The following is a 23616-nucleotide window of genomic DNA, read 5'->3' on the forward strand; positions in this document are numbered from 1 at the left end:
TTAGTGAGGAAGTACGCATATTACTGTATCACGCAGGCTTACTTACTATATTGTTAATTATATTTTAATACCATTTGTTTCCTTGGTGATCCTATGCATTTTACTACCTGAATTTAAAACGTTCATTTTGTCCAATGGGAACACAGGCATCACCAGATGGCACAGGACGCCCACCCCTTTCCTCTCGTTCTTATTTCCTATGAAATAGACCAGCTTTGCGGTCGGGGAACCCACAGAGAGATGGACCCCACAGAGAGATAAGACCAGGAGAAAGTGTCTGGCTTTGCTGCCACATCTTGCCTGTCCTGGGTCAGCCTCTTCTGGAAACACCAGAGCTCTTGACAGGAAAAGCTGGAGCCCTCCTGAGGATAGCTTGGGGCAGCGGGAATCCTGGGAGGCACAGTCTGAGAACCTCCATCCCCAGCTGGCTTATTTAGAGCTGGAGGCTGTACTCGGCCTCCGGAGCAGCACTGCTGACAAAAAGGCTCACAACCACACCCTCCCCAAACTTTTGAGAAGGTTCTTCACCCCTAAGACAAACTGGGATGCCCCTGACTTCTCTCTTTGCTACCATGAGTCCCCAGTTCTTCTTCCTGGTGGTTTGGTGAAATTGTCTGGGTTTGGAGACCAAGAGGCCCAGGCTTGACCCCAGGCTAACCTCATCTTAAGAGAGGTAATCATTGAATCTGAGCAATTATTCTGTACCAAGCACTTCCTTAGCATCTGGCAAAGCCCGTAGACCTCAGCTCAGATTAGCATTTTTAAATGCATTAAAAAAACAAAACAAAACAAAAAACTACATAGGGTTACAAAGGAAACCAATTGTATTAAAATATAGTTATCAAAATATTTAAAAGTTAACCTGTGATATAGTAATTAAAAGTCTACTTCTTCGTGAGTAGATTTAAATAACAGCTAACTGAGGATCTAATAAGACCATGATTTCAAAGTTGAGATGAGGGTAAATAATATTTTGAGATTTCTGCAACCATGCGAAAATGAAAGGAGACTAGCTGTGGTTTCTGTTGGGGACTGTGTTACTGGAGTGCTACTGGGTCTTGTGGCCTCTGTTCAAACCTTAAGGGAAAGCGAAAACCAAGTAGTAATTGTTTTGCTGTCCCAATTTCATGGTTAAAATCCTTGCTTTAACCGCCCCAGGCTCTCGTCTTCTCCTCCATAAAATGAGCTTCCTGATCCCCACCTCACAGCCTCAGTGTAGGGGCATACGAGAGGGCAGAAGCAAAAGTGTTTTGTGGTTGGTGGGAGTGGGTACACAACTCTAAGGAGCTATTACCTAGTTTCTAATTCTTGATTATTAAGACCTAATGGCATCAAGACACCCAAAGTGACATGAGAGAAGCAACCCCCTCTCTCTCGGGGCATTTGTCCCAGCCTACCCACCAGTCTTGGCAAACTGGCCTTGCTCTTCCCTACAGCACCCAGGGAAGCCCTGGTTCCCTCCCTTGGTTCCTTCCTGCTCCTCCCTCAGCCAAGCCACGATGCCTGGTGGATACAAAGGAGAATGTGGGGACAATGTGGACCCAATGCCCTTCCTGGCACCTCCGGAAAAGGAGAGGATCGAAGCCATGAACAAGCCCTATGACATCAAGAAGTCCTGCTGGGTCAAAGACGAGAAAGAGGGCTTCATCGCTGGGGAGATCCAGTCTGAACAGGGCGAGCAGGTCACCGTGAAGACAATCAACAACCAGGTGAGTGGGGAGTAATCTCCAGGATGAAACTGAGCGTAGGGAGTGGCAGACACCCAGGCTCTGCTGTCCACACTCAAGAGGCAGGATGGTAAGAGGAGCTGATGCCTCTGAGTCCTGTGTGCTGGGTTCAAGTTCAGATTTGGCTACACTCAAACTGTGGCCCTAGGCAAGACACTTGCCCTCTCTGAGCTTTGACTCCCTCCCAGTAGAGATTCCAACATGGTAGGACACACGGAAGTCCTTTGTATGCTCTGAAATAGCAAACGTGTGCACGAGATTGTCGTGGGAGTTACTTATCTTTGAAGTCCCGAAGAGCTTTCATGTGGCGTGACAGTGAGCATCCCAGATGTCAGTAGTTGCACTGTGTGCCCACAACAGCACGAGGAACGTGAGGCATGGCCCAGAACACCCTGGCTGACCTGGGGAGCTCTCCACCTGCATGCCCACAGATGGGAGGCTCAGAGCCCCTTGCTGCACGGCGGCAGCGTGCTGGAGTTGGCTTGAACTGGCTTGCAAGGACCCAACACCCAACGCTAAACAACCAGGGGCTTTGCAGCCAAGTATTAAACTTCTGGCAGCTTGATGTCTTGGCAAATGTTATAAATCAGGGATTCCCCCCTCCCCCATATAGCTGGTTTACCAGCACACCACTCTCTCTACTGGTCTACACTGTGTCTGACTGTGAGGGTGACTTGAGAGAGGGGGTAGTAAGTTTGGCTCATTAAACCGCTACACCGCGGCAGACTCCTGGTGAGGCGCTGGATGTTTTGTTTAATCTTTCAATAATCTTATGTAGTAGGATTTTAGGAGTTCCTATTTTGTAAAGGATCAAGGAGGCACTACGTAACTTGCCTGTGGTCACAAAGACAGTAAATGATGAGCTCATATTCAAACCTAGCTGTATTGGGCTCAAACGCCCACGTGCCCCCACGTCACCACACCATCTCCCCGTGGTGGGCCGAGCAGCAGGAGTGTGAGGGCATCCTCGGTCAATGTCAGGAAGACAAGAGGCCAGAGGCCTTCTGGGATCAGAACCTGCAGCTGCTGAGCTGAGCTTTGTGCTTTGCTTCACTTCGAGGGGAGTGGCAGCAGGGAGATGAGGCTATCCCTGGGTTCCAGGGGGTTGGAACACAAAAGTCAAGTTTACTTCTCCAGAGAACCTACTTTTCAGAAGGGCAGAGCACTGCAGTGTTGTAAGGAGTGATGTATGAGATCGTGGAGCCCCAGGGCCCTGGTTTGGATACACGTTAAGGACAGCACGTAACTTCTGTGAGCACCGACGGTTTGGGACAGAAAGACTGACTCACCTGACAGAATTCTAAGATAAAGGCAAAGGGCCCTGTCCTCTGCCTGAGCCGAGAGAGAAGGTTTGCCTGAGGGTGAGGTCCAGAGATCTGGGAACTCCCGGAAATGGACTCTGAATAAAACCCAGCTTGATTTACCAGGGGTGTGGTGACCATTAGTGGGTAGATTTTCCAGAACTGTCAAGGTTTCAAATTATCTGCCTAGTGAACTCATAAATTATTAAAAGTCCCAGAAATCCCAGCATGTGTTCAAGCCTCACATCTCAGGCTGCAGGCAGCTCAAAGATGTTTGTTTTCTGGATCACATGTCTTGAGCTTTGGTCCCAGATGCTGGAACTTAAGAGCTGGTGCTAGTTTTCATTTACAGATGAAGAAATTGGAGGGGGGCACAGAGGGGGGATGGGGTTTGCCTGCCGTGCACAGGCGCTCCAGACTCCTAACCCTGTGCTACTTTCACCCTGACACATTTACTGCTCAGTACTCATTATATTATTATTATTATTATTATTATTGTCTTGTTTGCTTGCTTGCTTTCAATTTTATTCTTCAAGGTGGCTTGGGGGGAGCAGGGAAATGTCTTTTTTTAAAGATTTTATTTACTTTATTTTATTATTGTTATATTATTATATTATATATATATTATTATTGTTATACTGACAGCCACTCAGGCAACCCCTTATTTATTTTAGAGTTAGAGAAAGAGCAGGGGGAGGAGTAGAGGGAGAGAGACAAGTAGACTCCATGCTGAGCATGGAACCCAACGAGGGACTTGATCCCACGACCCCAAGATCATGACCCGAGCTGAAATCAAGAGTCGGACGCTCAAGGGCGCCTCGGTGGTTCAGTTGGTTAAGCGTCTGACTTCGGCTCAGGTCATAATCTCGGGGTCCTGGGATGGAGCCCCATGTCAGGCTTGGCACCCAGTGGGGAGTCTGCTTCTCCCTCTCCCTCTGCCCCTCCTCCCACTCGTGCTCTCTTTCTCTCAAATAAATACAGTCTTAAAAAAAAAAAGACTCTCAACCAACTGAGCCACCCAGGCGCCTCCCTTTTTTTTTCAATGAAAAAGTTCACTGCTATTTAGAAACCACCACCAATTCTCAAGGCAGAGAGCCAAGAATCACATCTCTGCAAAGTGTCCCTAGGATTGAAGAGCAAGTTCTGCTCAGCTATCAGAATGGACTTGGCAGGAAGAGAAGCAGGGCCCAGAGGTGCTCTGAATGTAGGGATGGAATTTAATAGCTTATAAGGTATTTTATGGGATCCTGCTTAAGTTAATATAGTTCTCCCAGCAGCCAGCCAAGGAAGCTCCTGTCATCCCTACTTCAGAGGGGAGGCAGTCAGGACTCAGATGGCCTTGGAGTCCCTCCTCAGCCCAGGCTGCACAGTGGGACATGGCTGGACCAGGAGTTGGGCCGACTGGTCACCTGACTCCAGCTCCTTCCAAGATATCAGTGTGTGGTACCTTGCGCCAGAGGCTGATATGGCTGTTGACTGTACTATTTCCTAATTCCTGTTGTGTCTTGACACTCCCCCACCCAGACTGTCACTTTGAAGAAGGATGATGTCCAGCAGATGAACCCACCAAAATTCTATCAAGCCAGTGACATGGCGGACATGACTTTCCTGAATGAGGCCAGCGTCCTGAACAATCTGCGCCAGCGCTACACCAACATGAGGATCTATGTGAGTGCCCAGGGCCGGCAGTGGGGATGAGGGATGGCTGCAGATCTTCTGAACCCCTCTCCTGATGGGAAGGGTACAGCTGCTACTCTATCTTCCCAGCAACCATCACATGGTATGGCTCAGGCAAGGGCACAGGGACCATGTTTCTGACACGTTAGAACTTCCACTCCAAGTCTTCAATGTCTCAGTGGTGGCGCCACCTCCACGGGCAGCTGATAACACCTTTTGCTGAGGTTGTCATCTGGAAGTCTTCCTCCCCACCACACCCCTGGAAACTCTCCCATCAAGGCATCATTTTCCCCCTGGTGACTTCATACGGCCTTGTTAGATGTCACCCCCTGTCCATCCATCCATCCATCCATCCATCCATCCATCCATCTGCTGTCCACCCCACCCCCACCCTCAGATAGGACTGGTGGGAAAGAGTGACTCAGTGGCAGGAGTCCCAGGGTGATACACTGTGTGTCATACTCTCAACTCCTTAAGTGGGCTCTATCTCATCTTTGTTTCTCTTTCTTTGGATCACTTTCTACTTAATATGATTACTTTTAAAAACTCAATTTGTATATGGCAGCTATGCTGAGAAGAAGCTGGGGCAGGGTGGGGAGGCGTTTATTCCCATTTGGGCCAAAGGGGAAGGTTTTAAAGTTGAACTGAAAAGAGGCATGTGGTGGGGGGCAGGGGTATCAGGTGGGTGTAAACATCCAGCGAGGAGGAGGACAGTTTGGGACTCATGAATGGGGACCCACAGATGTGGCCATTTTCTGCCCTCCCTTATTCCCCCTCAGATAATTTCTTCTGCTACCTCATTGGCTTTTCCGATTTTTTTTTTCTTTTTAATGGGACGATTTCCTTACAAAATTGCCTTGTGATGAAAAGAGAAATCGGTGTCCCTTCTTAAAAGTAGATCAAACCCAGCTGCCCACCAGGAGGGGTTGTGCCCACACAGGGAGGGCTCTGCAGCTGTTAAAACACCCCAGAAGTCTCTCTGTGAACTCATGGAACATCTCCCAGATAGATTAAACGGAAAAGGCAAGATATAGAACAGTATTACAGAAAGCTATCTTTTGCTTTAAAAACAAGAAGGGGGGTGGATAAGAATGCATGCCTGGATTTGTATGTATATGCATCAAAAACCATGGAAGGGGGTCTGGGGGAGGAGGAGGCGGGCACCGAGCAGCTGGGGGGACTTTTTCCCCCGAGTATTTGCCCATACAGTGACTGTGTGATCTACGCAAATAATTAAGCCAAAGGAAAATGAGACAAATACATAGATGAAAGCGAAGGATTGTTTTGCTCGCTGACTAGATGCTCAGATACAGATTTTGCCTCCCGGAGGGGAGGCCACTGTATGTCTCCAGGCTGGCAGTGCCCTCCAGCCAGGCCCCCCTAGGGCAGGCTAGCGCTTGGAGGGAAGAGGACACCAGGAGGAAAGGCCAGCTAACTGTCTTCCTCGCCTCCCACCAGACCTACTCGGGCTTGTTCTGTGTGACAGTCAACCCCTACAAGTGGCTGCCCATCTACGGAGCCCGTGTGGCCAACATGTACAAAGGCAAAAAGCGTACGGAGATGCCACCACACCTCTTCTCCATCTCTGACAACGCCTACCACGACATGCTCATGAGTGAGTGCGGTGGGGGCCTGCTGGGGCTCTCTAGGTGGGCCACAAAAACTCTTTTTGCCGTTGACTCCAAACGCTTTAGAACCACACGCTACCCAATCCCAACCCTGACTCCATACCACTCATTGAAGTTCTCTGCTACGTGCTAAGAAGCAGCAGCATATGATGATAACGCCGGGTACCAAGGCTCAGTGAGGGCGCAGGGCACTTGCTAAGTACCAGCCCTACCTCACGCCGCATTTCATCTGAGCTTCACAGAAACACGGGATACCAGGCTAAGTAACTTGCCCAGGATTCAAGTCAACACTTAACCATTCCCTGTATGATCTCTGCTGTATGGCATGGTGGCCCATGAAATGATTTTTATTATGTTGCTTATGACTGGGTAGCTATATAGGATGGGGATGGTAAATTCTGGGCCCTTCTGCAAAGGTGCACGCTGCAGCGGCAGGCATGTGGCCGTGGACCCCACAGGACCCAGGGGTTTGGGCCTCTGCTGGTTGCTGCAGCCCACCTCCAAGCTGGGTGGGATGCAGGGAGATGCAAACTGATTCACCAGGGCGATGTCAAATGTCTAGTTTCTAAGTGTTTCCTAATTACATCTTCCTGTTGCTGTTTTCTTCCCTGCAGATCGTGAAAATCAGTCTATGCTAATCACGTAAGTGTCCCTTCTGTCTCTGTCTATATACATATAATTAGGTTTGTGTCTTACACATGTAATTAAGCCTTCTTAGAATTAATTGGTGGGACTTTGTATGGAAATCTGCAGGCTGTGAATGGGCTTAGCAGGACATCGAGGCTGCACCTGTGAAACTGAGGGGGGGGGCCTCTGTGTCCCCAACCCCACCCCCCAACTGTCTGTCCCTGTCCTGGCTGAGGGATGAATCATGGCAACACTCAGCCTGCACCTTTTATTGCTTTGCTTCTCTGTGGCCAATCCCCTCTTCGTGTTTCACTAGTCTGCTCCTATTTTCCACTTGCAGTGGAGAATCTGGTGCTGGCAAGACTGAGAACACGAAGAAGGTCATCCAGTACTTTGCCAACGTCGGAGGAACAGGCAAACAGTCCTCAGATGGAAAGGTAGGGCTGATGGGCACACTCAGTCTGTCACCCCAGCCCACCCTGTCTTCAGGCACACACGGGAGGGCACACACAGGTGGGCACACACGGGAAGGCACATACAGGGGGGCACACACAGGTGGGCACACACAGGAGGGCACACACGGGAAGGCACACACAGCAGAGCCCATGAGACCCTCGCAGCTGTCCTGTGGGTTTGGGCCATTTTACAGAGGAGTAGACAGGCTTGGAGAGAAGGGTGAAACCACATAAGGAGAAGGGGGCCACAGACCTGGGGCTCCTCCTACAGTATGTATTCTACTGCCCCAGGTCACGTCCGTCCCCAGAAGGGCAGATGGCAGAGCCGCTGGTGCTTGGCAGGGGAGAAAGGGGAACACCAGCTCCTCCTTCAGCTGCTTCCGCAGACCCTGGCAGCTCGGGGGCACAAGGAGCAATAGCTGGGCCAGTGGCATCTATAAAGGCCCACAAAGCAGAGAAGAGTTTGTGAGGAAGATCAGGGATGCCCGGGAAAGGGTTTTCAGCTCACTCAGGAGTCTCTCTAGCAATAGCAAAGTACGGAACCATAGCTACGAAGCAAGGCCTGTCATCTGCCAGGTGCCCCTCTCATGTCAGGGCCGCAGAGGGACAGTCCTCAGGTGGTGGCCCTCTTCCCAGGTTCCTTCCTGCCCTGATTTCCAGGCCTCCCAGGGCCCTTCCCCTCCTGGCTCCTGGCTCAAAAGCCGCAGTCCTTTGAAAGCCCTGAATCCCCAGGCAGCACCCAACCTCGTGTTTCTCTCTGGATTAGGGGTCCCTGGAGGATCAAATCATCCAGGCAAACCCTGTGCTGGAGGCTTTCGGGAATGCCAAGACCATCAGAAACAACAACTCCTCTCGCTTTGTAAGTATGAGCAGTGGCAACGACAGCCCGGGGGTGGGGGGTGGGGGTGCGGGGGGAGGGGGAAGTGTCATCACCTCGTTCCAGGTAAGGAAATTGGGGCTGATTTAAACATGCAAATGGAATGAGGTGGCATCTCCTTCCCAGATTTTTAAGGTCTTATCTGTCGGGGTCTATATCAAACAGAGCCCACGTCAGTATTTAAATCCAGGAGCTTGAAAGCAGAGACTTGGTAACACGGTGATGGAGAGGCTGAGAAGTCAGACGGGGGAGCCAGAGATTCACATCTGCTGGAAGCTGTAGACAACTCCCCCCCCCTCCCCCCCACCTCCTCCCTGTTGGGAGGGATGCAGGAAATGTGCTGTCCCCAGGGCCCTGGTGGATTCTGGAGCTAGCTCAGCCCTCTCGTGGGTCCACCTTCCCATTACCTGAGGGCTGCCCAGAGAGGAGAAATGCCCGGGCTTCCCTCCTGATTCCCAGTCTTCTGCTCAGGTCCCTCATTGTCTGAGCCAGTGGGCTGGCAGGGAGCCTAGGTAAACAGAGCTGGGCAGGGAGGAAGTGAAGGCAGGTGAGAAACAGAGGGGAGGGGCAGAGGGGCCAGGAGCAGCAGGGATGGAGACACAGAGACACCTATTGCCAGGAGAATTTACCGATGGTTCTACCAAAGGTCAGGGAGAGGCATGCGGTGTCTCAGTAGGGAGACTCAGTAGTGTGCCCCCTACACTCTCTGGCCAAATTCCCACCATGTCTGCCTCTAAGCACACTTCCCAGTGGTCCCAGCCCCTCCTGACGGTGCTCCTCTCCCCACAAATGTCCTGTGGAGCTACCCCACAGAACCTAAATTTTGCTCTAAGCCCTGTTCATCTTCTCTACCCCTCTGCGTGGGTAATCCGCAGCTCCACGTACAGTGACATCTGGCCCAGTTACAGTCCAACAACGAGCGCCCTTGGAATTCAGGGGGGCTGCCAACGAGGGACTGTGTTGGTCTAGAACTACCTGCATCCTCCCTCACGACCCTCTCCTCCCTGCTCAGGGCAAGTTCATCCGAATCCACTTCGGAACAACAGGCAAGCTGGCTGGAGCTGACATTGAGAGCTGTGAGTCTGGCCCCCTTTGGAGGGTTCTTCTGGGGCGGGACCAGCTACACAGGGTGTGGGGTCCAGTGTTGTCTCATGCCCGGGGGGCTGGCCCTGCTCCAGGGCTCCCCTCCGTGGGCAGACAGTCCCCCAGAAGCTGTGTCCGGGGCAAAAGGTATGGCCCCCAGACTGGCTATTGCGTGGGGCTGTATGGAGAGGGGAGCCCATTGGCCATGGCACGCTGCACTCCAGACAGAATGGGACTGTATTTATGGACATGTTTGCATCTTCCTTTCCAGATCTCTTAGAGAAATCTCGTGTTATCTCACAGCAAGCCACTGAGAGGGGCTACCACATTTTCTACCAGATTCTCTCCAACAAGAAGCCTGAACTTATTGGTAAAGATCTTGTTGTCTGTCTGCCTGCCCCTTAACTTGCTTTGCCTCTTGTTTCAGTAACAAAAAGTTTCCTGAGGACAGAAGGTCCAGTGACCTCTTCCCACCCCCGGTGGTTCTGCAGGAATCCCTTTGAGTTACATGCATAGGTTACAAGGAACTTTCTCAAAGTTCTACTCACATCCCATCTTCACAAGGGCCTCATGAGACTTAACACCACTGTTGGCCCATACCACAGATGGGGCTTTGGAATGCCTGCAACTCATGGCTGAGACACAGACCTGGAGTATGGGGCTTGGACCTGCTGCCTCTGGGCCCAATGCTCAGACAGGAGCAGAGAGGTCAGCCCAGGACCATCGCATGTGTGATAACAAGAGATTCCCCTCTGGGTGGACACAGCCCACACTGAGCACATACTCTAATGAGCAGAGTATACTCACTCACTCACCTAGATGTTCTTGTGCAGGCACCAACCTGCTCAACTGTTCATGGCAGACCTGCTCAGGGTATAAAGTCAGTGGGGAGGTGAAGACTCAATCTTCCACATACACACCTCCTAACCCTACCAGAGACTAGGTACCGTTCCCCACCCACAACTGGGCTTTATTTGCGTCAGACACACTGTCCTTTTTGATTAATGGATGGCATTTTGAAATTGGAAGACTTCACATAAAAAGCAAAGCAATACACCATCAACTTCTTGGTTTCTCTGGAGTAGCAAAAGATCTGGTAGCCATGGGCCTGCCTTCCCACATGGCACTAATCAAGGCAGCTGAGTGGTGGTGGCCCCTTTGGATGGAGCACAAGTTCTCTTGTCTACCACACTCCCCACCAGGCCTTATTACCTCCCTGACCCTAGAACAGGGTGACAGCCAACATTTATCTTCCTTCTTGGGCTCTAGTTTTTCTCAACAGTAGAGATGAAGGAACATGAACATATTTCTTGCACCCATGTCTCTTCCCAAAGTAGAAAAACAAAGATAGACCAAGAGAGGCACGTGAAGAAAAATAGAAGTGAGTATATTTCTTTGTAAAAGCAACAATATCCATGCATATTATGTGCAAGTGATTGTTACTGCCCATTGCAGACATTGTGTTACCTCCTGATTTAAGAGTATAAACTGCTCTTTATAGGACAGAGGAAGGAGAAAGATATGAATTGATTTATTACAAAAGTATCTACAGGGGGCCCAGTAGGCTCCAGGTACTGGGCCAAGTACTGAAGGACACAACCAAGTTGCTGAGACCCTCTTGCCACCCCAAAGCTCATTGTGTGTCCCATTCAAGTCCCTCCATGACTCTGGGTAATCCCAGAGGGACCCTGTCTTATCCAGCTCTGTAACCCCACGATGCCCACCATCATGCCGGGCACAGGGGAGGCATTTAGGGATCCAGCTTAAAATGGAAAGAGAAGAAAACCACATGTCACTCAGCTGCCAACCTGCTTTCCTGCTCCTGGCAGAGACTTTGCTGCTGGTCCCCAACCCTAAGGAGTACCACTGGGTGAACCAGGGCGTCATGGTGGTGGAGAACATGGACGACGGGGAGGAGCTGCAGATCACAGATGTGAGTGGAGCGGTGTGGCTGGCACATGGCAGGGAGAGCCAAGACAGAGACTGTGGGGGCCCTGCATGCACTGCCACCAGAATTGGGGTGGGGGCCACTCCGAGTGGCCGGGCAACAGCCCAGATCCTCCCCTGGAGATCTCTGATGCTGCAGCTGGAACTTCTCTCCAGCCTGTCATAGCAAGCGGAACTGAACTAGGATTCCATGGAACCAAAGGGGCCATGTACTCCAGCCTGGCTAGAAGCGACCCTCCTGTCTCCTCAGTTTCCACTACACCCCCTCTCTCCCCTTACAACACTGAGCACCTGTAACTTCTGTTAGGGTCTGACAATAGAATTGATTCCTGATGCGCCTTTGCCTTTCCCTCTCCTGGTACCTAGCATGAAGCCTTAGCAGTAATAATGATGGTGATGATAATGCGACTTCCCATTTGTTATTATGTATCAAGTGCTATGTGTCAAGCATTGGACTAAACATTGACACATCATTCTGGTTTATTCTTATGACCACCTATGATCCCCCTTTTGCAGATGACTAAACAGAGACCAGGGAGGGTAAATAAATACAATGACTACATTGCAGAGCATCTGGTCTGAGCTCCTTGGAGGAAAACTGACCTGACTCCGGGCCAGGGCGTGTCTGATCTCCAGAGCCCACACCCGTACCACTGTGGCCACCGTGGCCCACAGGTGCCACCCCCACAACTGCAGGGCCACGGTTCTATTCTGTGGAATGAGAAGCCAGGGGTGTCTTGCCTTTCTCTTTCCTGCAGGTTGCCTTTGACGTGCTGGGCTTCAGCCCAGAGGAGAAGGTCGGTGTTTATAAGCTGACAGGGGGCATCATGCATTTTGGGAACATGAAGTTCAAGCAGAAGCCCAGAGAGGAGCAAGCTGAAGTGGACACCACAGAGGGTAGGTGTTTGGCTGGGGCTGTTCACGGAGGTGGCAGCCAGTGGCAGGGGCTCACGGATCTCTGAGGCTTCATGTGCATCTCAGAGACATGCTGTAAACCAAGAATGTTCCTTGGACATCCAGACATTGATAATCTCAGAGAGATGTGACAGAGCCATGATTTTGGTTTCTATGCTCTGCTTTGCCACGTGACCTTGAGCGAGTGTGGAAACCATCTCAGATGTCTCTTTTCTCATGGGCAACACGGCGTCTCTGCCACCTTCTCCTCCCTCCCTTCCCTAACCACAATAGATGGTGCTGGGTTTCTCTGGGGCAAGGCGTCATGTTTCTCTCATTCACCTGCTTTTTCTGTCCCTACTCAGTGGCCGACAAAGTCGCCCATCTCATGGGTCTCAATTCCGGGGAGCTCCAGAAGGGCATCACCAGGCCCCGGGTCAAAGTAGGCAATGAGTTTGTGCAAAAGGGCCAGAACATGGAACAGTGCAACAACTCCATTGGGGCTCTGGGCAAGGCCATCTATGACAAGATGTTCAAGTGGCTGGTGGTCAGGATCAACAAGACCTTGGACACCAAGATGCAGAGGCAATTCTTCATCGGGGTGTTGGACATCGCTGGCTTCGAGATCTTTGAGGTGTGCCTGCCCTGGCATTCTGTTTCTGCTTTGGGGTGACCATTTTCCCTTTAAAAGCTACTTTTTACCATGGTTCTCTTGTTTCTCGTCTTGGACCTGGGATGGGCCAATCTCAGTTGTTTGCTCTTGGGTCTCTGATTTTTGGCATCCAGGAAGTTCCATCTTCATTTGTATGGCACCAAATCATAAAGAACGGGGTGAACATACTGGATAGAATGGGTGGCGTGCTAGAGCCAGCCTGTACTGGCTCACGAGGGCCAATTGTTGAGTTTTCAGGAATTTTGTGATTCAGTTGACATCATGTTGATACATGACATCATGTTGATTCATTTACACCATGGAAATCGGCCAACACGTCAAATCAGGCTCTTTCTTCCTTCCTTCCTTTCTTTCCTTCTTTCTTTCGTTTTTGAGAGGGAGAGTAAGCTGATTTACCAGCACAACACTGGTAGCCTCCCACTTCTTTCCTACACAAGAGCGACTCAAGGCTCCTCACAGACTGGTGTTGTGGGTCAGGAATATTTTACCTTTGTAATTGGAGGCAGCATGACTAGGAGTCAGTAGATCTGGTTCTGGACTCAGGTTGGCCCTCAACTAGCTGTATGGCCTTAGGAAAGTAGCTACTCCTTTCAGAGCCTCAGTTTTCTCAACTCTAAAATGAACAGGCTGGAAGAGATGATCTATAAAGTTCATTTCACTCCACTATCCTATTATTTTAAGATTTCTACTGGCCACAGATGGATTTTTAAAAAAAAAAAAAAAAAACAGCTTGGCCCAGAGGCACCTGGGTGGCTCAGTTGGTTGAGCGTCTGACTCTTGATCTTGGCTCAGGTCTTGATCTCAGAGTTGTGAGTTCAGGCCCCAAGGGCTCCATGCTGGACATGGAGCCTACTTTAAACACACACACACACACACAAAAAAAAAAAAAAAAACTTAGCCCAATTTCTTTCAGGCTCTAAAAGGCTAATTTGACTGCTGTCTACAATAGGATCATTTAATTTCATAGGCAGAAGGAGGCTTAGAGTTTCCAAACTGTGCTCCCTGGCATCCTGGGAAGCCACTGATGGCCAGCAGTGGAGGGACTAGGGGAAAGGAGGATGCTCTGCGCCAACAACAGAGTGTGTGCAATAAACAAACAGGGTTCGAATCCCAGCTTGGCCACTTCCAAGCTCTCTTTCTCCACCTGTTAGTGGGGACACTACTCATTCTTGCCTTGTAAGGTTTGAGCAGGTACAGCTCACTCAGGGTCTGACACAGGGGCGGGCTCTGTGATTACAATGGCACCTCTGCTTTAACCTATTTTTCATGCAGCTGTAGCATGGGATTTCATTAAGAGAAAGCACTCTCTGATTTTTTTTTTAAAGGCCTGTAAACTCCTCAAACCCTTTCATCCTACAGATGAGGATAAAAAAACTGCACACAGAGAGAGAACTGTCCAAAGGCACACAGGGGGTCAGAAGCATAAAGCCTCTCAAATGATTTCTATCCTGGAAAGAAAATGATTCTTTCCACAATGATTGTCATTAGCCACACAAGGTGGGATTTGAGGTTTGGGCCCCGCTCCCCAACAACCCTGCTCTGCAGGTGCTAAGCTGCTCTGGGCCTTTGCAGGGGAGGGTAACCAAGAAGGGCTTCTTGCAGGGCTGATGGAGGACTGCCCGGTGGTCAGCATTCAGGCCTCTGGGGCAGCACCTGACAAGAGTTGGCCCTCAGCAAATTTGAGCTCGGCTTGTGCTTCAACCCTCAGTCCTGGTCCCAGGGAGGCTCTGTCTGGGTCCTGGCTGACGCCCCGCTCTCTGCCCTCCCACTCCAGTTCAACAGCTTCGAACAGCTGTGCATCAACTTCACCAACGAGAAGCTGCAACAGTTCTTCAACCACCACATGTTCGTGCTGGAGCAGGAGGAGTACAAGAGGGAGGGCATCGAATGGGTCTTCATCGACTTTGGCCTTGACCTACAGGCCTGCATTGACCTCCTGGAAAAGGTAACCTGCTGCTCAAAGGTGGGGCTGAGAGAGAGGCCAGGGCTCTGTCCAGGCTGTGCCTCAGATGGGGATTTCACTGGGGCCTGTGGGGAGGTGGCACTAGCAACATTGCTAATGACCTTGGTTGGTCTGGCCTCTAGCTTCCTCTCTGCAAAATGGGTATGATAGTGTTGCCATGACCACTGTTAGTTGGGCTATTGGATGCCTCAAGTCACTGGCTCATCCTAAGTACCATAAGCACATACCATATGTGCATGTGTGTGGGGGGGGAGGGGTGATGTATTACACCATTTCACAGATGGGAACATTGAGGCACAGAGAAGGGAAGTAACTTGTCCAAGGTCACACAACCTGTGAATGGCAGAGTCAGGTTCTAACCCAGGCAGTCTATGGCCACCCCTGTAATCACACCGTAGGGAACGTTTTAGCAAAGGGCCTACTTCAAGAATATATATGGTTTGATCAAATGCAGAAAATGGATAGAAAAAGGACATTAACAGGACAGATGACAGAATCTGAAAAGTCTGCTCGTAGTATTGTAACAATGTTAATTTCCTGGTTTTCATTATTGTTACCAAAGTTGAGTTAACATTTCCAGAAGTCCGATGAAAGACACGTAGGAATGCTTTGCACTCTTTTGCAAGTCTAAAATTACTGTGAAGTAAAAACTTAAAAAATAAAGGAAAGAAATAAAAATATGTTGTCTCTGAGGCTCAGCCTTGGGGCCGTCATAAAGAAGCTATCAGCAAGGCGGCCAGGGGTTTCTGATGTGAGACCAGCCTTAACTTCCCAGGAAAAAAAGTCTCCAAAAACAGGCTGCGTGTGCAATCCACCTGTCCCCTAACACCTACAAACACCTCCCTGTCCAGCTGTCACAGAACCTGAAATGTCCTCATGTTTGAACTTTGGGGTTAAGCACTGCCCTCTTCCAGAAATCTTCCTTAGAAATCCAGACCCTCCATAGTTTGGGGTGGGGGGGACACAGCATTTCTGAGCTCCCTTGTTCTGTAAGAAGAGACCTAGAACCATCTGTGGCCCCTGGTAGCCAGGAATGTCCTTGAGGGCAAGAGCAGATAAGAGAGTTAAGTGCAAAGAGAACAGGGGCCATTGACTTTACCATTTTCCTGAGGGCCAAGACTGCCTGGCACCACTGTTTGGGAGGGATTAGCATCTGGGGAGCTATGTAGCCCCTTCTGACCTCCATCTTCCCTTCTGTTAGAGTCAATGAATCCTAGCCTCTTTTAAGTCTGAATGGCCTTGGCATTTGAAGACCAGACCGTGGAGCTACTGCACCGTTACCAGGGCTCCTTGCCCAGAGTTCTGCTTCCTGGCCAGCCACCTGGGTGTCTGGGGCACCCCTCCCACCGCCCCCAGGCCAACACCTGAGTGGCCCCCTTGGGGTCCTGTGGCCTCCTGTAACGCCATCCACCGCTCTTCCCTTCTAGCCCATGGGTATCTTCTCCATCTTGGAGGAACAGTGCGTCTTCCCCAAGGCCACCGACGCCACCTTCAAGGCGGCCCTGTATGACAACCACCTGGGCAAGTCTAGCAACTTCCTCAAGCCCAAGGGGGGCAAAGGCAAGGGGCCTGAGGCCCACTTCGAGCTCATCCACTATGCAGGCACCGTGAGTACCCCCTCGGCGCCCCCTGTGGCCACCTTCCTGCTGCATTCGACTCTGGCTACTGTAGGTCCTTCCTGCCCTGCCCTTCCTGATGCTTCCTGCTTCCAACTAGCACGGCCACCATTTAACAGGGTGATCGGCTCAGTGAAATGACCTCTGACTCATACTTCCTCATCACTTCTCCCTCTGAGACTCCCAAAGCAATCCAGGGAGCAGACCGCAGTTGACGCCCTCAGACCCACCAGGGCCACACCATTGTCTACAGCCCTTGGTTTGACGGCTGAACTGAGAACTCGGACAGAATTTCCAACACTTGCAAAAAGAGAAAAGAAACGCCACGAGCCCACCAATTATCCCCCAATTGATTAACTTCTTGCTCTGGCAGCTCGTGGCCACCAAACCAAAAAAATGACATCTCTGGAGTGGCTTTTTCACTCATGACAAACTTAGTCCTTGGGGAAGAGGGAGTTAAGTGCCGCCAGGACTCGGGTTCTATATGAATAATGGATAGGGGAGACAAGGTTTGTTCAGCCAGCTTTTAAGAATGAGTTTGGTTTCCTTGGGATTGCAGTATTGCCGTAAATGCCAAGGCTCCTGTTACCACCGGCGTCTGTTGGGCCTCTGTGGGTTTAACTGCAGGCAAACAGCAGCCTTCGAACAGAGCTGTTAGGAAAGCTGCTGTTGGATTGGGCACTGGGGCCAGGAGTTGATGATCTCATCAACCATAACAATGCCAATCACTTGGAAAAGGAATTGTGCCAATGCCTAGAGCAAACAGCGGTTTGGGAGCCTGATTGAAGTGCTCCACCTCACCTCCCTCAATGAAATGAGAAGAGCTCCGTATTTGTAGCAATGGAATATTCAAAGTCTAATGGGGCCTCTGCACCGCTAAGAAGGCTCTAAAGTAAGGCCCGGCAGTGATAAACGTCTATACGCTATATAAGAGAAGGAAAGCCCAAAGGTTTTGGCTTCTTATCTGCTTCCCTCAGTTCCTTATGCTCAGTGGGAGAATCTGAAAAGTGATTCCTCTTTGCCTCTCCAGCTCGGGTCATGTGGCAAAATGGGAAGCAGAAATTAATGGATATCCAATTACCTGAGCACAGGGAGCCCCCAGTTCTAGATGGATGGAGCCCCCCCTTCCACTAGGCAATGGCCAGGGGATACATGCCCTTGAGCAAGGAGAGATCAGACACCCTGTAGGGCGCTCTTCATGTAGCTTGGGATTTTGCTGGTCAAGGCCAGTCACTCACAGCAAGGGCTGAGCCTGGAAGATCAATCCACCTGGGTAGAAAAAGAGCCAGAGGTTAGGCAGGCTCAGAGTAGCCAGCAGAGCAAGACATGCAAGAGGAGGTCACAGCCTGACAGAGAGTAGCTAGAGAGTCCTGGTTTGTCAGAAAAGCTTGGAGACAGGGTGGCCTAAACAGGCAAACTGCGAATGCCCAAGAAAGCAGATAATAGGGACTCTACCTCATACTGTGGTTCAGGGACATCCCAGGACTCCAGAAAAGGTCAAGAATGGAAGCCCCCGGAGATGGGGTTGAAGGTTGCTCCTGGGAGCCCAGAGCAAGCTGAGCTGTAGATAGAGATTCTGGCTGTGGGACCTGGAAGGCGGAGTCTGGACCTGAAGGTAACCACTGGCACTTGCCCCCCCTCCAGGTGGGTTACAACATCACAGGATGGCTGGAGAAGAACAAAGACCCCCTGAATGAAACAGTGGTGGGCTTGTTCCAGAAATCATCCCTGGGACTCCTGGCCATTCTCTTCAAAGAAGAGGAGGCTCCAGGTACAGCTAACCCCTTGTTGTGTACAGTCTCCCTGGACTGATGCCTTTTAGTGACCAAAATGGAAATAAGGAAACAAAACTCTCTTATTCAACTTTTGCTAAATGGATGAATGAATGACAACTTGCTTGAGGTAGGCCATGGACGATGGTGCAATGGAAAGATGCAGATGCATTCTGGGAAATTCCATCAACTGAATTGATCGCTGGGCCCGTATCCCCTGTAGGTGGAGTGATACTGCTTTGGAAGAGTTGAGGCCCAAATGCTGTGTCCTTATTTTCTGCTCCCTGTTCTCTGTCTGAGGCAAAGGCCAAGCCCAGCCCTGGGAAACACCCCAGGGTGGGAGCTGTCCAATGTGGCCGCCACTCAGAGGGGCAAGTACTACAAATTTCCTCAAATTCAGAGATGTTTTCACCATCAATATGCAATTCCTCCAGATGGTCTGTGGGCTCCTCTTCCTTCCCAGACAATGGGAACAGTGTGTCCTCTTGTGTAGCCCTAAATCACAAAAGAATACACACTCTTCGGAGAGCATAACACCCCTTTTGACAATTAGGCCAGTCATCCGATTCACCCATTTCCTGGTAGATCTCCCTTTCCTGGTGTGAGGGCCCCACCTAAGCTTGTCCCAAGAAACGACTTTTTTTTTTTTTTTTTTTGAGAGAGAGAGAGAGTGCAGGGAGGGGCAGAGGGAAAGAGAATCTCAAGTAGACTCCCCACTGAGCATGGAGCCCAACACAGGGCTCGATCCCAGGACCCTGAGATCATGACCTGAGCTGAAACCAAGAGTCAGATGCCAACCAGGCGCCCCCCAAGAATAGCCTTTTTAAACCAGAGAATGCATCTCCTTGACACAGAACGCTTAATAGGGCTGACTGTCCCCATGCTGTGTTCTGACATGAAACATGCTTGTCTTTCTTCCTCAGCTGGAAGCAAGAAGCAGAAGAGAGGGTCTTCCTTCATGACAGTCTCCAACTTCTACAGGGTGAGTATGGGGCTGCCCCACAGGCCACTTTACATCCAGTGAACCCTCCCCTCCATCAAACCCTCCCTTCTAATGGTGTGGTGGTGTGCCTGCCACCTCCCAGCCCAGGACAGGATGATTTCATTTCTATGCCTATGGCTGCCTCTTTCATTCGAGGAGTTTGCTTCCTTCTGAAGGGGTCACAGAACCACAGGACCTCAGGGCAGAAAAGATCCATAGAGATGGTGCAGTCCAACCATGTTATTTCAGACTGAAATCCAGAGAGTGGTATCAATGGACATATCAGTGCCTAGGATCTTGAGCCCTAGAGTTGGCTGGCAGATCTTCTGGGCTGATCACAACTTCTACAGATTTGGGGCATGACTGGGGACACATTCCAAAGTGCAGAAGGGCAGCCAACAGGGAGATGTTGCACAAAGAAAGATTTCAGTATTTCCCAAGGATCTAGCTGCCCTAAGGCAGAGCAGGCTACCTCATTAGAGGTATCCAAGCAGAGGAGGAGGGACCATCCAGTGGGGAGGGTAACAATGGGTAGGGGTTTTTCCTCACAGGCATACGATTCCTTCTAGTACTGAGACTCTATGATGAGCCAGCGCTGAGTCAGGAAGGGCCCTGCTTACTGAAAACTATGTCACCTTAGGCAAGTCCCTCTGAGAGGACAGCCACTGCCCAAGATGCTATCCATTATGATAGCCCCTAGCCCTAGGTGGCGAGTGGGTACTGGAAAAGAGGCTGGTGTGGCAGAAGAACTCAGTTTGAATTTAAATTTTAATTTAATTAATTGAACTCTAAATAAACACCTCTGCTGAGCATGGGTGTCCTGCAACACCAATACTGAGCTCTACTCAGTCCTTCTGTTTCTTTTTCCTCCATCCCAGGAGCAGTTGAATAAGCTGATGACCACCCTCCACAGCACCGCTCCCCATTTTGTCCGCTGTATTGTGCCCAACGAGTTCAAGCAATCAGGTACATCATGGGGCTCTGTGAAGTTAGTGTTTGCTCAAATGAAGTTCCCCCCGCCCTGCCCCGCTTTAAAGAAGTTTAATTACTTTTAAAGTATGAAGTACCGTCTCTCTTTTTTTGCCTCCTTCTCCTCCCACCAATTTTTTCAAACTTGGACAATTTTGACCCACCAAAACAGTAACAATTAATAAAAATAGCTAACATTTGTTGAGCACAAACTGTGAGCCAGGTATGAATTAAGTCTACTTTTAATTGCCAGGGATGATTGGGGCAAAGCAGGGCACCAAAGGATCCCTCAAAAAATGGATCATCCAGGGGTGCCTAGGCTGCTCGGTTGGTGGAGCATCCGACTCTTGGTTTTGGCTCAGGTCATGATCTTAGGGTCCTGGGATTGAGCCCTGCATCGGGCTCTGTATTCAGCACAGAGTCTGCTTGTCTCTCTTTCTCCCCCTCTGCTCCTTCCCTCGCTCACACACTCTCTCTCTCTCTCTCAAATAAATAAAATCTTTTAAAAAATGGATCATCCAAAAATCATGTTCTAGCTGCTTTGTAAAGCAAAAATCGTGTTCGGGCTGAGTGGGCACCAGGTGGAAGTCACATTCAGGGGGGCCTTTGGGTCTCGGCTGAATTGTGGGGCCCCCTGGCAGTGATGACAGGAGACTGGGGTTGGCGACACAGATGCTCAGTTAGCTTTCTGCAGTGGCAAGGAGTAGCCTGCCCCACCAGAGGGTCCTGACAGCATCCTGTGCCCTCCCCCTTGGCAGGCGTGGTGGACGCCCACCTGATCATGCACCAGCTGGCTTGTAATGGAGTCCTAGAAGGCATCCGTATTTGCAGGAAGGGCTTCCCAAACAGGATGCAGTACCCAGAGTTCAAACAGAGGTGAGTGGTGTCTCCCTGATACCGTGAGTCTACAGTTCTCAGTTTCCAGGGACTAACTGAGAAATATGGTCCTGTTGTCGCAGATGCTACACCTCACAGCAGATACCACCTCACTGCCATTACGTTAGTATGCTCTGGCCTGACTTACAACTGCTAGAACCTGCATTTCTTTGCCTGAGGGCCTTCTCTGGCTCTGGAGCCTGCTTTGCTACTTGGCAGGCTGAAAGTCTCAGGAAGTAATGCCTCCCCAGGGAGCAGCCCTCAACCAGTGACTGAGGACAGCTGGTGTAGAAATACTTCAACTCCCTCACCCTTCTTGGTGGGCTAACTATGAGGCATGTTCTATACTGGCTTCCAGATAAGGATCTAACAATACGCTCTCCAGGTTAAATTTTTAAAAATAATAAAAATTTAAAAGCCCTGATTTATAGTGTCTTTGGATTTCCATGGGATAAACACTCCCATGGCTGATTTCGAGCCATCAATGTGACGTCACTGAATGACTGAATGTGGGGTTGGGAAGAGATGCACACAGTTGGCTCTTGCAGGTTCCAGCACAGCACTGTTCCCAGTGTCCCCCAGCAGCATTAAGCCCCAGCTGCCCATTGTGATAACTGATCTGATAACATGCCTCTTATTGACTTCCCTGACCCACTTCCCAACCCTGCAGCCCCCCCACAAATAAACTATTTGCACTTGGATCCTTGTCTCAAGGTCTGCTTCTGGTGGAACCCAATCTAAGACCTCCACCTTAGGCATTGTTTTCCTTCTACCCCCTCCCCACCTGCTAGAACAAATGACCACAGATGGACGGAGCAGGACAAGTCACTAGAGGTCATCTTGTCCAAGCCCTCTGAAGGCTCTAAACAGGGAAGGACCTGCTGGCAGGTCAGGAAAAATTGCTTCTCCTATGCCTGGAAGGAAAGATCAGGAAGGAAAGATTTTGGTGTCTTCATTTCTAGGAGCACCTGCCTCCTCCTGAACTCCTGACCCACACAAACGTTCGCTCTCCAAGGCCTCCTGTCAGTCCCACCCCACGGCCTGCTGTGGCCATCTGTAAAACAGGTCTAACCCTCGACTCCAAGGCCATCGCAAAGATCAGCTGCGTGGATGTGCTTCCTGAGCTACCAGCTTGGGCATGATGATGACTGTCATTGTCTCTCTCCCACCAGGTACCAAGTACTCAACCCCAACGTGATTCCTCAGGGATTCGTAGACAACAAGAAGGCCTCAGAGCTGCTGCTCGGGTCCATCGACCTGGATGCGAATGAGTACAAAATCGGGCACACCAAGGTATGGTCTTCCGGTGGCACTCCCTCCCTATGCCACCCAGCCTTGTCCCCAGAAGGTGGGCTTCAGGGGGTGAATTCCAGCTTGGCTGCTGACCAGCTACCTGCCTTGGGGAAGCCCTCCCACAGCTGCTGAGAGCCTCAGTTTCCTCCTCTGAAAAAGGAGAGCTGATACAGCTGATCTCATGGGATTTGGGAGGTGATTAGCAATAATGTGGGTGAGAACCCAGCTCAGACAGGTACTTAATAAATGGTAGATTATTTCCTAGACCTGTATGAGCCCCAATCAGAATCAAGGTCCTGGGTTTGACTGGGGCATGAAGCTGTGTGTGGTGGCACCATAATCCCAGCCCACCCACACCGAAAGCTCCAGGCCTGAGCTGGCAGGTGAGTCGGTGCTGACTCAGAGAGGCTGCCTGATCCTAACTCACAGGGCCTGGGCTGCCCTGTGTCTGTCCCACTTCCTGGCCCTGCAGAGTCCAGTTGGGATCAGCAGGGCCAGCCGGGCTAATGGTGCGAGGTGTCCATTTACAGCTGCCCAAGCAGACTGCACCCCAGCATGACAACCAGGGTGACCCAGGAGGGGTCCCAGCTTTGCATTCGGGAGCATCAGGCTCAAAGCCTGCCTCTGTGTAGCCCACAGGCCTGCTGGAGCACGTGGATGCTCCAGGCTGTGTGTGCATCCCACACATCTGGCCGCTTAGACAAAGCTCGCAGAGCACCTCCCGTGCCAGGTGCGGTTCAAGGCTCTAGGGATACACCAGTGAACAGAACAGAGTCCCCAGCTCCCTGGAGCTTGCTTCTGGTAGTAAGTGCTGGCAGAATTGTTCACGCTGCTGTAGAATCTGCCAGAACTATTAGCTTTGGCCTCCTTCACAATTAAGAGATGCTGTGTACAGCTAAACTGACTTAGAGGAACACTTCAGGTTTTGTCAGAATCACTGAATACCAGCTGCTTCCCCCACCCCTACCTTTGAAGGATGGGAAACTTGAGGAAGCGGGGACAGGGGCATGGAGCTGATGTGCCCAGTTCCACAGAACTAGGCAGGATGGAGCAGGCCTTGGGTCCCATGACGCCGCTCGCGGGAAGGGGAGCTGGGGCTGCCGTGGCCAGCATGTGACACAGCTACTGGCTGGGTAAACGGACTGCAGTTTGTGGTTGTGCAAGGGTTGCACTGGGAACCTCGGGTCCAGATAAAGGCCTGGGGATTCTGGGGACAGCTTAGCTCCCCAAGGACCAGGCAGTTTCTGGTGGCAGAG

General features: G+C 50.7%; 1 protein-coding gene across 1 annotated transcript in view; it reads left to right on the forward strand.

Moving 5' to 3' along the window:
* Positions 1 to 1499: 1499 nt before the first annotated feature.
* The window catches only part of MYH16 (myosin heavy chain 16), a 59945-nt gene continuing 37828 nt past the window's right edge, over positions 1500 to 23616 (forward strand). The window contains exons 1-18 of the mRNA XM_036064887.2: positions 1500 to 1709; positions 4553 to 4696; positions 6164 to 6320; positions 6948 to 6975; positions 7301 to 7397; positions 8182 to 8274; positions 9305 to 9368; positions 9647 to 9745; positions 11205 to 11308; positions 12081 to 12219; positions 12582 to 12850; positions 14664 to 14834; positions 16280 to 16459; positions 18113 to 18239; positions 19164 to 19222; positions 20101 to 20188; positions 20950 to 21067; positions 22240 to 22360. Of these exons, the coding sequence (XP_035920780.2) occupies positions 1500 to 1709; positions 4553 to 4696; positions 6164 to 6320; positions 6948 to 6975; positions 7301 to 7397; positions 8182 to 8274; positions 9305 to 9368; positions 9647 to 9745; positions 11205 to 11308; positions 12081 to 12219; positions 12582 to 12850; positions 14664 to 14834; positions 16280 to 16459; positions 18113 to 18239; positions 19164 to 19222; positions 20101 to 20188; positions 20950 to 21067; positions 22240 to 22360 (2268 nt within the window). The remainder of the gene's footprint in view (positions 1710 to 4552; positions 4697 to 6163; positions 6321 to 6947; positions 6976 to 7300; positions 7398 to 8181; positions 8275 to 9304; positions 9369 to 9646; positions 9746 to 11204; positions 11309 to 12080; positions 12220 to 12581; positions 12851 to 14663; positions 14835 to 16279; positions 16460 to 18112; positions 18240 to 19163; positions 19223 to 20100; positions 20189 to 20949; positions 21068 to 22239; positions 22361 to 23616) is intronic.

This window comes from Halichoerus grypus, chromosome 6 (assembly GCF_964656455.1).
Source record: "Halichoerus grypus chromosome 6, mHalGry1.hap1.1, whole genome shotgun sequence".
In the NCBI taxonomy this organism is placed as follows: Eukaryota; Metazoa; Chordata; class Mammalia; order Carnivora; family Phocidae; genus Halichoerus; species Halichoerus grypus.